The 13,921-nt window shown below is 35.6% G+C and overlaps 1 protein-coding gene across 8 annotated transcripts in view; it reads right to left on the minus strand.

The window, feature by feature from the left end:
* The window catches only part of LOC128207436 (serine/threonine-protein kinase MRCK alpha-like), a 39,805-nt gene that overhangs the window by 7,102 nt on the left and 18,782 nt on the right, over nt 1–13,921 (minus strand). For 5 of the 8 annotated variants that reach the window (XM_052910349.1, XM_052910348.1, XM_052910355.1 and 2 more), the window contains exons 17-34: nt 12,876–13,133; nt 12,586–12,689; nt 12,257–12,327; nt 11,789–11,848; nt 9,895–10,219; nt 9,608–9,679; nt 9,349–9,413; nt 8,890–9,026; nt 8,559–8,640; nt 8,197–8,340; nt 7,751–7,886; nt 6,327–6,416; nt 5,677–6,111; nt 5,349–5,429; nt 4,938–5,035; nt 4,365–4,452; nt 4,040–4,145; nt 2,390–2,473 (exon numbers count right to left, since the gene is read on the minus strand). In XM_052910349.1, the coding sequence (XP_052766309.1) occupies nt 2,390–2,473; nt 4,040–4,145; nt 4,365–4,452; nt 4,938–5,035; nt 5,349–5,429; nt 5,677–6,111; nt 6,327–6,416; nt 7,751–7,886; nt 8,197–8,340; nt 8,559–8,640; nt 8,890–9,026; nt 9,349–9,413; nt 9,608–9,679; nt 9,895–10,219; nt 11,789–11,848; nt 12,257–12,327; nt 12,586–12,689; nt 12,876–13,133 (2,436 nt within the window). Of the gene's footprint in view, nt 1–2,389; nt 2,474–4,039; nt 4,146–4,364; nt 4,453–4,937; nt 5,036–5,348; nt 5,430–5,676; nt 6,112–6,326; nt 6,417–7,750; nt 7,887–8,196; nt 8,341–8,558; nt 8,641–8,889; nt 9,027–9,348; nt 9,414–9,607; nt 9,680–9,894; nt 10,220–11,788; nt 11,849–11,886; nt 11,905–12,256; nt 12,328–12,585; nt 12,690–12,875; nt 13,134–13,921 lie in introns of all 8 variants that reach the window. The other 3 variants (XM_052910350.1, XM_052910351.1, XM_052910352.1) reach the window with 3 other exon arrangements.

The raw sequence follows: 13,921 nt of genomic DNA on the forward strand, positions 1-13,921 counted from the left end.
TAAACTAAATATTAAAGAGTAATAAAGGTACATAAATGAAATACCAACCATCACCTTCATACTTTTGACATATTTTTTTGTATACATGTAAATTGATTAGGCATCAAACGAAATGGAGTTGATAAAAGTACAATAAATAAAGCAATACAAAAAAGTCTCAAGGACACTACCCACCACCATTTAACAACAGTAAAATGAGAAGCCATTACAGTTATCAAAGCGTACATAATTATAATGGATATGATTTGTGAAATGAATAATCCAGCAAGAATAATACTCTAAGGTAAATAAGCAGTTTCGGGTTTGTTCTTCTCCCTTATTCAAAACAGGCATAAGAGTGTTATTTGTATACATGAGACATATCTGATTATTCATTTTATCATGGGTCAATTATAAAGCAAATGGATCGCCTTTATAAAGCAGAAAAAGCTAAGTTCATAACAATGAAGGGAGTTCTGTACATATATATAATCTTCAAATGAGAAAGTATCCAAATAATAAGCAAACCTTTAACCAACGGATTGCTATCAATTTACAATGTGGTTTTCTTTTTTAAGAATGTTTGGTTTTGGTCCACTTTGTGCCATTTCACATCCCCAATGGCATTATTGCACGTTTAATGGCATTTAAAATTAAATTAAAAAAAACCCATATGTATTCTGATTGCATAGCAAAAAATTAAACCCTTGCAATATTAAAACAATCAACAGAAGCACTTAGCGCATGCAAAACCCATATCCACTGAAATTGCATAATACCAAAATCAATGGGAATAGCATATTACCCATTACAATGAGAAGAACATGATACCCATTACAATGGGAATAACATGATACTCATTTCAATTTGATTAGCATGATACTCATTACAATGGGAATAGCTTGATACTCATTTCAATTTGATTAGTATGATACTTATTACAATGGGAATAGCTTGATACTCATTACAATGGGAATAACATGATACTCATTGCAATGGGAATAGCATGATGCCCATTACATTTGGAATAGCATGATTCTCATTACAACAGGAATAGGATACTTCCTTTTACAATGGGAATATAATGATACTCCTTTCAATAGGAATAGCATGATACCCATTACAATGGGAATATAATGATACTCATTACATTAGGAATAGCATGATACCCATTACAATGGGAATAGCATGATACTCCTTTCAATAGGAATAGCATGATACCTATTACAATTGAAATAGTATGATACTCATTACAATAGGAATAGCATGATACCTATTACAATTGAAATAGTATGATACTCATTACAATAGGAATAGCATGATACCTAATACAATTGAAATAGTATGATACTCCTTTCAATAGGAATAGCATGATACCTATTACAATTGAAATAGTATGATACTCATTACAATAGGAATAGCATGATACCTATTACAATTGAAATAGTATGATACTCATTACAATAGGAATAGCATGATACCTATTACAATTGAAATAGTATGATACTCCTTTCAATAGGAATAGCATGATACCCATTCCAATTAACATAGCATGATACTCATTACAATGGGAATAACATGATACTCATTACAATGGGAATAGCATGATACTCATTACAATGGGAATAGCATGATACTCATTTCAATAGGAATAGCATGATACTCATTAGACATTACAATAGGAATAGAAAAAGATACCCATTATAATAGGAATAGGATACTACCCATGACAATGGGAATAACATGATACTCATTACAATAGGAATAGCATGATACCGTACTCATACCTATGGGGCATAGCCAGTGAGTCACATATTCACTTACATTGTACATCATTTTGATATTTGATCATTTCAAAATGTTTATAGCTACTTAGTTGAGTACAATCTATAATCTATGCACCTAGGTATACAAGCAAATAAAAACATGTGGTTAATAGAAAGCAGGCCTGTTATAACAGCCTTTAATAAGGCTGTCCTGAAATTTTGTTTGGTCACAGGTTTGGGGTCAGCCTTGGCCCACATAAGGTACCAGGGGGTGGGGGCAAAGCCCTCTGGGCCAAAAAACGATTTTTTCAATACTTTTACAATATATAATATTTTAAAAGCTAGCAATACAAACAACACAGTCACTGTATACCAATTTGACTATTTCTAAATGTAGACTTTGATTAAAAAAACAAACCTTAAAACAGTAACATTACAAATATATACATTCAACACCACCAACCCTGAAGTGTATATCACTTTGCTAATTTAAAACATTTACAAAACCTACATGCATATGTTTTCATGTTAATAAAAGCATGCTAATACATGTGTCCACATAGTGACTCTGGTACAAGCAAGCAGGCATGCAGTGGAGGAAGGCTAGCATCTGGAGTGTGGAAATAGAAGAAAACATTGCTTACGCTGAGACATTGGGCAGTTTTTGGTCCGGGCCCATATGGGAGATGTGAGTGAATGACATGGGGGCGGATATCTCCCGGGAACGACTAACGAGAAAATTACATTATATGTCAGTACACATACCAACACTCTTGCCAACATTTGTAAAGGCCGTAGTAAAGATAGTGAAGGGCGACAGCAAAAGGCAGTTGGAACTTTTTTGCTTTCACCCCTAACTACATGTATGGGGGATGACCTTTAAATATATTTAACAAGGTATACAGAGGACATACAAATGAGTTGGCAAGAATGGGAACCATTACTTTGTTAGTAGGACAGTTACATTACCGAGACATTTACTTGCTTCTAAATTGACATTTTAAATCTTATTGATATTTTGAGAATATTTTCACCTTTCTGATTCTCAATTGCTATTTATGTATGATAAATCCAAATTCACTAAAGAAAGAGTAGATGATATATCTTTAATCCACAGACTTCCACGTCATATTTTTTTACTGTATTCATGATGCAAAGAAGGCATCATTGCCAAGACATGCATTAAATATGCATATCAAATACTGGCATAATCAGATAATATATTATATTAAGTATAATCATTAAGATGGAATATATATAATGTTATAAATGTATAAATTTTAATAATGATTATGAAAAGGATAAGTATATAAAAACTGCATCAAAATATGCCTTCTATCTATGCTGAGCTGTGAATTAAAATTTAACTAGATCAAACCATGCTTCTAATTTTCAGTAAGAAAATCCTAAAATAATATTCTGTGTTCAAATATTATGGACAGCGTGGTCAAAGATGGAATTCACAAGTATATCTTGAAACATCCACATATGTCTAATAATAAAACAATTACCACAGTCAAATAGTTCTTATCGAAACCCCATTGTGTAGTGCTATCCTGTGAGTGAAGTGCTCAATACACACTGCCCCCACCCAAGCTTGAGTCTCCACTCGGGCCAACCCAACACAGCCAGAGTCTCCACTTCCCAAAGCTCTCAAACCAGATTTTTCACTTGCCACCCACCTGACATAGCTTAAGAGTCTTCACCCCACCCTACCTACACAGCAGGACCCCCCCCCCCTCTTAAAAATAGCCTGACTATCTAAATCTTCCAACCCCAAACCCCAAACTGGTCAACACTATACACACATACAGATCGTCCAGAATATAGTCTGAGTCTCCACTCCCCCACCCCACATAGTCAGAGTCTTCAGCCCCCCCATCCCACTGAGTCAGAGCTTTCAGTCCCCCCAATCCACATAGTTGAGTCTCCACTCCCTCGCCCCACAAAGTAAGTGTTTCCCCTCCCCTTAACCCACTTAGCCATTGTCTCCACCCCACAAACCACTAAGCTGAGTTCTCCACTTTGCCTGCGCCACACAACCGGAGTCTAGACTCTTCCACCCCACATAGGTAGAGTCTGCCCTCCCTCAACCAGCATAGCTCATGTCTATACCCCTCCCGCAAAGCTGATGTCTCCACCCCCTACCCACAAAGTTGAGGTCTCCACTCCCCCCAACCAACACAGCCAGTATCTACAATCCCCAAAACTCACACAGTCAATGTCTCTACTCTCCCACCCCACACAGCAGGAAACTCATCTTTTCCCACCCCCACACAGGAGTCTCCACTCACCCCTTGGCATTGCGCTCATCCTCCCGTGTCTTGAATGAGAATCTACGCTTGTTCCTGTTCACACTTCGACCCTTGAACAGCTCAGAAATCTGCAGCTTGTCTTCTTCTATTAAATGAAACAAACATGCATGGTTACTTCCAATTTCATTATTATTTAGTTTCTTATGATATATTGGTACACAAACTGGTATTTGAATCTCATATGTGACATAGGTAGTCGTACATGTATATAATATGACTTAATTTGGTTGTGTAAAATAATGATTTTGTTAAAACATTAAACATTATTGAACATTATTGCAATATAGACTGGTGAAACTCTGACCTTTGGAGGAGTTTTTAAAGTAGATGAGATGCAAAGCATCAAAGTTGTTGATGAGATTGAGACTTCCATCACGATTTAAGGGTTTTGTCTGAAACAGAATCAAATACATTAGTGCTATATAATTTAAACATGATTCCCCTTTCTTTCAAAGGAAGGCAAAATAAAGAAATTTTATACGGGAAATTCCATTTAGTTTTTTGCTACATTTTTAAAAAACTGGAACAGTCCAATTTGAAAGTGCCTTCCCTTAAAATACTGACACCAGATCCGCCAAGACATATGTGTTATAGCCAAAGTTAGTTCCTGTACATCAATGAAGTCAATTATCAAAGTCAGTCACATGCTAAACATGTGCTTATCTCTCTGGCAACAAGTAAGTTTTATTTCCATTTTTGAATGTTGGCGAAAGTTTAAGTTGTTGCACTAATGCTTTAACAATAACTCAACTTTTTTTTCTTTTAAAAACTAGACTAGCTAAAAATATGTTACCCTCAATTCATAATATTCATATTGATGTGGTGACAAAAACAATCTACTGTGACATACAAATACATAGATTTCTTCAAGAGCTACCTTTTTTATGCAGAGAGTCTGAATCCAGTCGGCAGAGTTGACATCGTACACAAACACAGAGTTCTCCGAGTAACAGATGAGGTAGGGAGCAGTGTAACCTGTAACACAATATCATCTCAGTGTCAGGCTTCTACACAGTTGAGTCTCACCCCTCTGCCTTTACATATTTCTTTTTATAATAATTAAACCTGATTCAAGTATGATAACTGATACATGAGAAAACCTTTACATACAAATTTTAAACTCCATGCTTTCATTTTAAATCCATCTCAATAGATTCTAACAAGTAGCTATGGTGAAATAACAGCTTAAACCTCAACTCTGGAATTACTCCCCCTCCACTTAAAAATGACAGTTTTTTTTATTAAGGTCAATATCTACACAGAGTAAGAAAAATGATGATGTACTCACTGATTGAGGTGGGCGTGGCTGGCCACATGATCTCGTACGGTCTACATTTCCTACCATAGCTATCTACATATACACCACACACTGAAAAACCACAAACAAAACATCATTAAACATTCTAAAAAATTGTATGCAAACAGTCCTCACACATTCTTTACATTGTTAAAAATACAATTTTGGTCACATCTTAATGTATAATACATACATGCAGAAAAAACACAAGCAACTGTCAAAACCATTTAATGCAGTTGACAACTGATTTATATCAAACATTGTTTGTTCTTATCTATGAAAACAACATTTCAATACACACAGTATGAAGGTTACATACCACTAAATGCAAGAAGGAACTCCCTGTCTGAGAGCTCCACGGCCAGCATGGAGTCAACAGGGCTGTGAGAGAGGAACTTGAGCTGACTGTCGTCGTGGCTCACGAGGGCGTTCGGACCGCCATCTCCCAGCACATTGTATATCACAAAGTATGACTGGTAACCGACCACCAGTCTGTCCTCCCAGAGGTCCATAAACTGCACTTGGCCTGGCACAGTCATGTCCCGAACACGCCGGTGCCTTTGCCGGTGTTTAAACAACTCAAATGCAATAATTTGGCGCTTGAAGGCCACGCACATGTATGTGGCCACATTGGAGGAGTGGCCTGTATTAGTACAGAATAACTGACAGCCCTTTGTCTCCTGGATCTTTACTGGGTCCACGTCGTAGCCTTCCAGAGCGGACTGGTGCAACAGCTTTATGTGTCGCTGCTTACCTACATCAGACAACAGTCCAAAAATCATTTCCAAATCAACATATCAGGTATCCGTATGTGACTTAAAAATGTACATGACTGGCTCAAAAGTAATGATTTTTAGTATTCCATATGTCACATATAGCTATTACATACAAATGTAAAAACAATGACCTGTTATTTATTAGTTTTACAGTGATAAGCAAAGATTAAGTAGTTCAGCATTAAGCAAATACCACTTATGAGGACTATGAGTTGTTCTTCTGGCACAAGTTCTACTTGGAATACTGGCTTCTTTTCACTCTTGTCACCAATACGTATCAACACTGAAATAGAGTTATCAATATTGTCAAAAATATTGATATACTACTCATGCATGAAGAGCTCCAAACATAATATTTACACCTATTATGACTGACTAAACAAATACTACTGACATCAGTGTTTCCGCTAGTGGTTTTTAGCACGGGGTAATGCAATGCTGCCGCTTAGACTGCCAGAAATGGGCCATGCTGGCCTTTCATCTTGCCTTGAGACTTGTCATTGTTATTTGACAGCTTCTTGTGAATTTGTGTAATAAGCAGACAGCATATTTTTAAAATCAATAGTCTCCTAAACTGTTATTTGGGTTGAGCATCTGCAAATTTTTAGAGTGTCACCAGTGGGTTGAGCTATAGAATGTCGGTCAATGAAAATGTACGTTAAGAACTCCCTAAGAAAATTGCCTTTTTGACGTCACTTACTGACAAAAGGCTGATATTTTATTTGTGAAATTTTTCTGATAAAAAAACTACATTTCATTCTTTTTGTTACATTTATTATCATTTTTTCCTTATGAGTACAGAATGATTTTTAGGAGTTTTTTTATCTAAATGTATATTAATGAGTTTATAAAGGGCAGTGATTTTAAATGCTATTTCATTTTAATTTGTCAACATGTTTTTTAACAAAAGCCAAGTCACAAACAACAGAGCTGAATGTGCCATTTGTACCCTATCCTGATTGTACCCAAATAAGATTCGCTCCCTGCCCTTGATGCTTTTATGAACATATTTAGAGCATGTATAGGGGTAATTCTGATTGTTTAAATGTTTAGTTGTCTCTACTTTTCTTCATTTTAGATGCTTTTTCGGAGAAACAATGTTATGTGAGAGTGCAAAAAAGGAGATTGAAAACAAGTACACTATTGCTATCCCGAAAAGTAAATATTTACTTTTCTCACGAGCATTCCATCTAGGAATGCATTCAAGGTGAATGTGAATATAAAATTGAGCTTTGTGGTATGGCACAGAATTTGTTTCAGGAGTGTTTTTTCTAACAAGAAGTGTGGGCTTCTATATATTAAAAAATTTGTGTTCTTAATGGTTCATTCAGATGCGGACAGTTTTAAGACAAATACTTTAATAACAAAATATTAATATCACTGCAAAAGTAATATTATGATTAAACCAGGGTGTACTTTTATGTTTATTACAAAAAATGACAATCTCTTATGTAACCTTTTTAGGAAAACAATACCATGCCCTTTATCAATCCTGGAGGAAAAACTAAACATCTTGATAAAAAATCACAGTAGGCACTGTAAGAGAATTGAACTGATGAATGTAAATGATTGCAATTAAATTCCTTATTAGCCAGTATATTAAAGACTATAACTGACCATCTTTGGCGAGTTCTGCAATGTAGACACCCTCCTCTGTGCCCAGCAGTAGTCGGTTAGACTCGAGCACCGCTGCCGAAAACGTCCCCTTCACCAGCGACAGGGAGTTGTCATACACTTCCTGGGCTTGAAAAACCTTCAAACACAATGGAACTTAATATTAATATTGAACAGGAAAGGTGCTGACTAAAAATGTAGATGATGACTTCTTCAAGATATGCATTTTTGTAAAGGCCAAATTTAAGCGTTTTTCAGCCATCTGAATTAAACTAAGACTAGCTTAATTCGAACTGTTTTATTAATTTCATTACAGTCCACTATCAAGTCAATCACTTGGATACAGAACAGTATTTGATGTTGATTCATCTGTCTAACTACACCAAGACAGATGTTTTCCTTGTTGAACTACCAATGTATCAATATCTGGTGACTACATGGGCACTCACAAACTTGAATGGCAGTTTATTTCGGCGTAGAAGTTTCTGTAGTTCATTGAGGGCCCCAACCCAGCGTTGTCGTTCCATCTCACTCTCAGCCAGCATCAGCACAGCATGCTTACTGCCGGGAGGATTCAACTCTGATGTCGTGACCTGTAAGTTACGGTGATTTTAAACTGTAATTATGCTCTGCTCTAAAAGAAATGCCTAACAGTTTTTTAAGCCACACATTTAACATATCAAAATAACAGACCTTGTCAGCTAATTCACAGTGTATACAGTGGCACAATTGATTACTTGATAAAAGAAACTCAAAAGTGATTTTCCTTGCATTAATTTATATCTTACTCAGCAAGTTATCACGAACTTACCCTAAATATACAAGGTATATCTTTTTTGTTCGCATGTATCACATCTGATGGTAAAACTTGACTAACAGAGAACTCTTCATCTCTGAAAATACAAAATATAGCATTTTTAAATACATTTATGTACATGTGCAATGTAAACATTTCTAAATTACATACATTAAGATAAACCAGAATGTTCATTTAATAAAAATATCCTTTTACATTATTCTTGATTTATACCAACTCATCCCCTTTATCTGTAAAAACTAGTTTAATTTTTTTTTTTAAAAATCAGGAACAGTTTAAGTACAGCAATAGGGAAGGTTTTATATAAATGGATGTGCGTTCTTACCTCATGTCAAGGACCTGTTGCACTATAGGACTAGGAGTTCCCCGGTCTGGGGGGATGTCAAACAGGAACAGCTTGAAATCACAGACAACAACAAACAGCCGGGCCCAGCCTTTCTTTATACCACCCAGCCTAGGCACCTGAAATACACACATTCACATTCAAACACAAATTTTCAAAGACACAAAAGTGCTTTAACATTGGAGTTTTACAATTCTAATAAATAAAAACATAATGGTCACATAGTTTATAACAACAAGTACATACATTAAATAGAAGTAATTACCCATCATTTACTTCAAAAGATACCACATCAACATCAACTAAATATCAGAATGCAACATACACGAATATGTATCAGGTTGCAATGCTATGAAAGCAAATTCAACAGGAATTACCTTTTAAAACTCAAAAGTAATTTTTAATCTTCTACTGCTCCTACAATTTATACAATGTACTTACTCTAACATAGCCTTCATAGGCTGTTCCAATGCCTTTGTTCACATCTATACCCATTGGCCGTTTGGCTGAAAGGAAAGAATGGATACTTTTATTCATATTTCACAAAACAGCAAGAAATCACTGTCATTCAAGTACTTGACTATATTATCCAGACCATCCAGAACAATTCTATTAAAGAATAACTTGATCAAAACAGGATAGTTAAATCCTGTAAAATATAAACATTTAACTGGGGTAGAGGATGATTTTATAGACTTACTTTGATCAGCTGGCACAGGACACACAGGTGGAGCTTTATCACTACAGTGTACATGGCATGTATAGCCACATTCTGCAAACAATCAGAAAACAAGTAAAGCAAACATAACACATGTTACCAGGTCTAAAGTGTGTAATTTACACATTGAATTGTATCTAACTTAAATGATTTATGATGTAACCAAAAATGTTTTTGTCAAAAACACAACCTTTTCATCACTAAGTGTAATAGATATAACATATAACTAAACCTCATGTGCAGTAAGTGGAGGAAAGCAGTGCCCTTACCATCACAGGTAATGCCTTGTCTATGAACACCAACAAGGAGGGATGTGCAGTAGTTACACTTGTACGGGACGCTGAAGGTCTTGTACAGGAATTTGTGCACCTTCTGTAGGGACGACTTGGGGGAGCCAGGAGGGGTACCGCTAAATGAAGACCGCAGAGGCTCCTTTTCTGGCTCTGAGGCCAGGCTGTGTTTGGATGTGTTCATGGGGCTGGGTGGGATGGAAGGTTCGGTGGGCTCCTGCAGGTCTGTCCGGGAGTTTGTCTTGGAGTCGGCCCGGGACTGGGCATCCTCACTATCCTCATCTGCCATACTCTCATTGGATGACTGTAGCAGAGACCAAGCAGGTTAAATAGTGATAATGCCTAACAGACAAAGCCATTACTATGCCTTAAATTGAAAGTTTGTATATATAAGAAATTCAAAACAAGAACAGAAACTTTGTCATTTTATAAGACAAAATGAATAAAATATGAAGAACAAGGATAAGATTTCCTCAATAAGATAAGATTTCCTTAATATGTATTTTAAAAAAGTGTTCTCTAAGTTGAAAAGTATGTTTCAATTTTATAAGAAGTTTTTTTAATTGTTTTCACCACAAACACTAACTAAAATTAACTTGCCACTTCCTACTCTAATATGGGACTTTACTTTTTCCTTTTCAATATTTAAAACTTCTGTTACACACATAATGGGAAAGAAACTCTGATCAAATTTTAGAGTGGTGTATTTAAGACATTGTGCATAGCAAGAAAACAGGAGACTTTAAAGAAATGTAAGAAAAACAAAAGCCTTTGTTTTTTTGAAGTAAAAAAAATCACCAAACATTTTATCATAAAAAAAATCTATACTTTTAAATTTAGGACAATATGTGTCACAGGAGCCAAGTGGGATAACCCCGGAATACCAAGACATTTTAACTAAATAGTTTTTGTTAATAAAAAGTTATGTCTATTTTTAACCTTTACTACTTGTACTTTAAACAATAGCAAATATCTTTAAACATTTATAACCCAAACCTTTTCTGAGACCTATTTCAAAGAATATAACTACATGTATTCTCAAGAATTTGAAATGATAATTAAGATAGGGACTACTTTCAATACTTAAAATTAGGCCGCAGAAAAGGCATGGACATCAGGAATAAAACTGGTGCCCTCAACCAACAAGTATAGACAAAACATTACCGCATATATTAGCTGAAAAAAGTAACCTCTCATAAATAGCCAATAAAAACATTCATTTTGTAACCATCAGCCATTAGATCTGACCATATTACATTTACCTAATAAGTAATACATTTCACCATATACAAGTACAAACATAAAACATCATGTGAGAATGTGTCTACCAGTTGGTCTGCCAGACAATGGATGGCCAACATGCATTGCAATAGACAGGAATGAATGTGTATATGAGTATCGCTCCTTTGTGATCTGAACCAGCACCAAGAATGATATTCACAACAGTTTTAGTCTGTATATAGCACATGTTATCTGTATATAAGCGTACATTGAGCCACGCAATACAACCCCAACAGTGTGTTAAGAGTTGAGCCGTGCTTGTGTACTGTATTTAAACTGGAGAAATGCTGCCATTGAACAACTTTCTTTCTAACTCAAATTTTAGAAAGTCTCCTAAACTTAATACTGGTTCTTCTAATTTGCCTGTCTTATTCACAATCAGAGATTTCAGATTAAGATACACAATTAATTGTAACAAAATTTTATTGATATACTTTGAAAGAACTATGTCCATTTTAGCCCAAAATAAGCTTAATTCTCAGATGCAATTCATAATTGTGCAGTATGTCAAGTCACAGACCACAGGCTCAAGACTCACCACAGCTACTGCTGTTTACAGAGGGGGCTCAAAGAGCTCGGCTCATGATCTTACTTCAATTGTCAAACTCAACCTGCCCCCTTTACCATCGTCAATCTCAAAATCAAAACAACCCTGCAACAGTGACACACAGACACCTGTGACTTAGTTACCTTTTGTTTTCTTTTAGCCTTTTAACATTTATCACCAATATTACATCTATTTAACTCATATACGGCCTACTCAGCTACATACATTTGAAATTATTTAACTATTTTTTCAAAATATTATCAACAAATAAATTCCAATACTGATTTTTGTTGAATCTTGTTTAAATCAGACATTTTTGAATCACTTGGTACATTAACTCAGCAAACTATTTCAGCAAAATACATCAAATTCAAAATTGGAGTAATACATACTACTTAATATAATTTTTCTAATATTTTCAAGTATATCTACTGCATTATATGAACTCTGAACAGTTCTTCCCTGCGCCCCTAGCATGCAATGTTGATGTGTATGAGAAAGGCAGCCACTTACATCATTGAGTATGGAAAACTGGCCCTTAAAGTAGTCCATCATGGAGTTGGAGTCCTGCTGCTCTCTGTCCCCTGTAACACATACACTCCAATATAATCTATATATATATATATATATATATGAAACAGTTATCCCTTATCAGAAAGTAAAATGGCAGAAACATTAAGAAGTATCAATTTATGCATAGCATAAATTAAAACTCCTGTCCATTGTTAATCAGATAGTAAGTCTCACATAATGACAAATCATAAAACTGGAATTTTCCTGATAACATTCAGATTAACTATGCTGAGGGTTTGTAGTAACTCTGTCATGAAATGTTTACGTACAGTCGTAAGACTTCTGTGAGTCCTCCATCTTCTTCACCTTCTTACGGAGCTCATCAACTTCATGTAGCAGCTCTTTCTTTTGGTCCTCAGCCTCCATGTACTTCCTGTACTCAGACAAGAAAATATTAGCAAAACCTTAGCCATCGTTTAATATAACAAGTAATGCATGTTTAATCACCAAAGATCAAAATATTTTAAGCCATAAATTTCAAACTTTCTAATCAATGATTTAAAGAGAAAAGATATCATTCTTCTAATGACAAGTCAAAATCATTTGAAAAGTAGCCTACCCTTCCATGAGTGAGTACTGAGTCTTGATCCTGTTGAGCTCCTCGTTGATCTGCGTCTTGGCCTGGATCTCAGAGTTGAGTGATGACTGCAGGTTGAGTAGCTCCATCTTGTCAAGGCGCTGTGACCGGCGGTTCCTCCAGCGCTGGCGACCAGAGTCCTCCCCGGACACGCCCATCACCTTCAGATTCTCCAGCTCCTCTGTCATCTTCCCAGCCAAAGCCTGGAGGTACCCGCGGGCATCCTTTTCATCAGATACCCTAGGGACATAACCGTAGTTGTAGTTGGAATGCAAGCAATGAAACGAAAGAACCCTCTAGGACAATACAAAACAGATACATTAATAATAAACGCTAAAAATTTACAATTTTGTTGTGGAAAGGACATTTACTCTTTTTCTCATCTTAAGAAGCTATGGTTTTCGTTTCAATTTTTCTTAACCAGCGTTTGACACCTACAGTGTCCCGGGATCCCATGAAAACCAAATTCATTATTCAAATACATTTCAACTTAATGCTAAAATGATTTTATGAACTGATTTTGTCAGCTTCCGGTATTTGAATTTTTGATAGAGGAAATTGATTTGTATTCTCATCATTTGTAATTTATTCTTTATAATTTTGATAAAAGCAGATTTGCATACACTAGATTCTTACCTCTCAAAGATCCAAAATAAAGATGAAATTGCCAAAATATGCAAACAATGAAACCTGTTGGGTACTCAATGTTTTTCATACACAAGAATCATACTCATAGGATAGAGCTGAAGCATTTTATGAGTTTTATGCTTTATAATATACACTTTAAAAATACTAACCAGAAGAATTCAAGAGCCCTTTTACCCCCAACATCATATGATATCCGTGTAATACAGGCAAAAGCTGCTATAAATGCCCGTGCTTACAAATAATTTTAAACAAAACTAAGACAAATTGACAAATTTTCGAAGGGACTCATTACTTCAGGAAGGGACACTTGATTACCACTTTGTGGCATCCTTAAAGGATCCCTTGGACCCCTGCGAAATACGAAATACAGATTATAGGCA

Source organism: Mya arenaria, chromosome 11, assembly GCF_026914265.1.
Source record: "Mya arenaria isolate MELC-2E11 chromosome 11, ASM2691426v1".
NCBI classification, from domain to species: Eukaryota; Metazoa; Mollusca; class Bivalvia; order Myida; family Myidae; genus Mya; species Mya arenaria.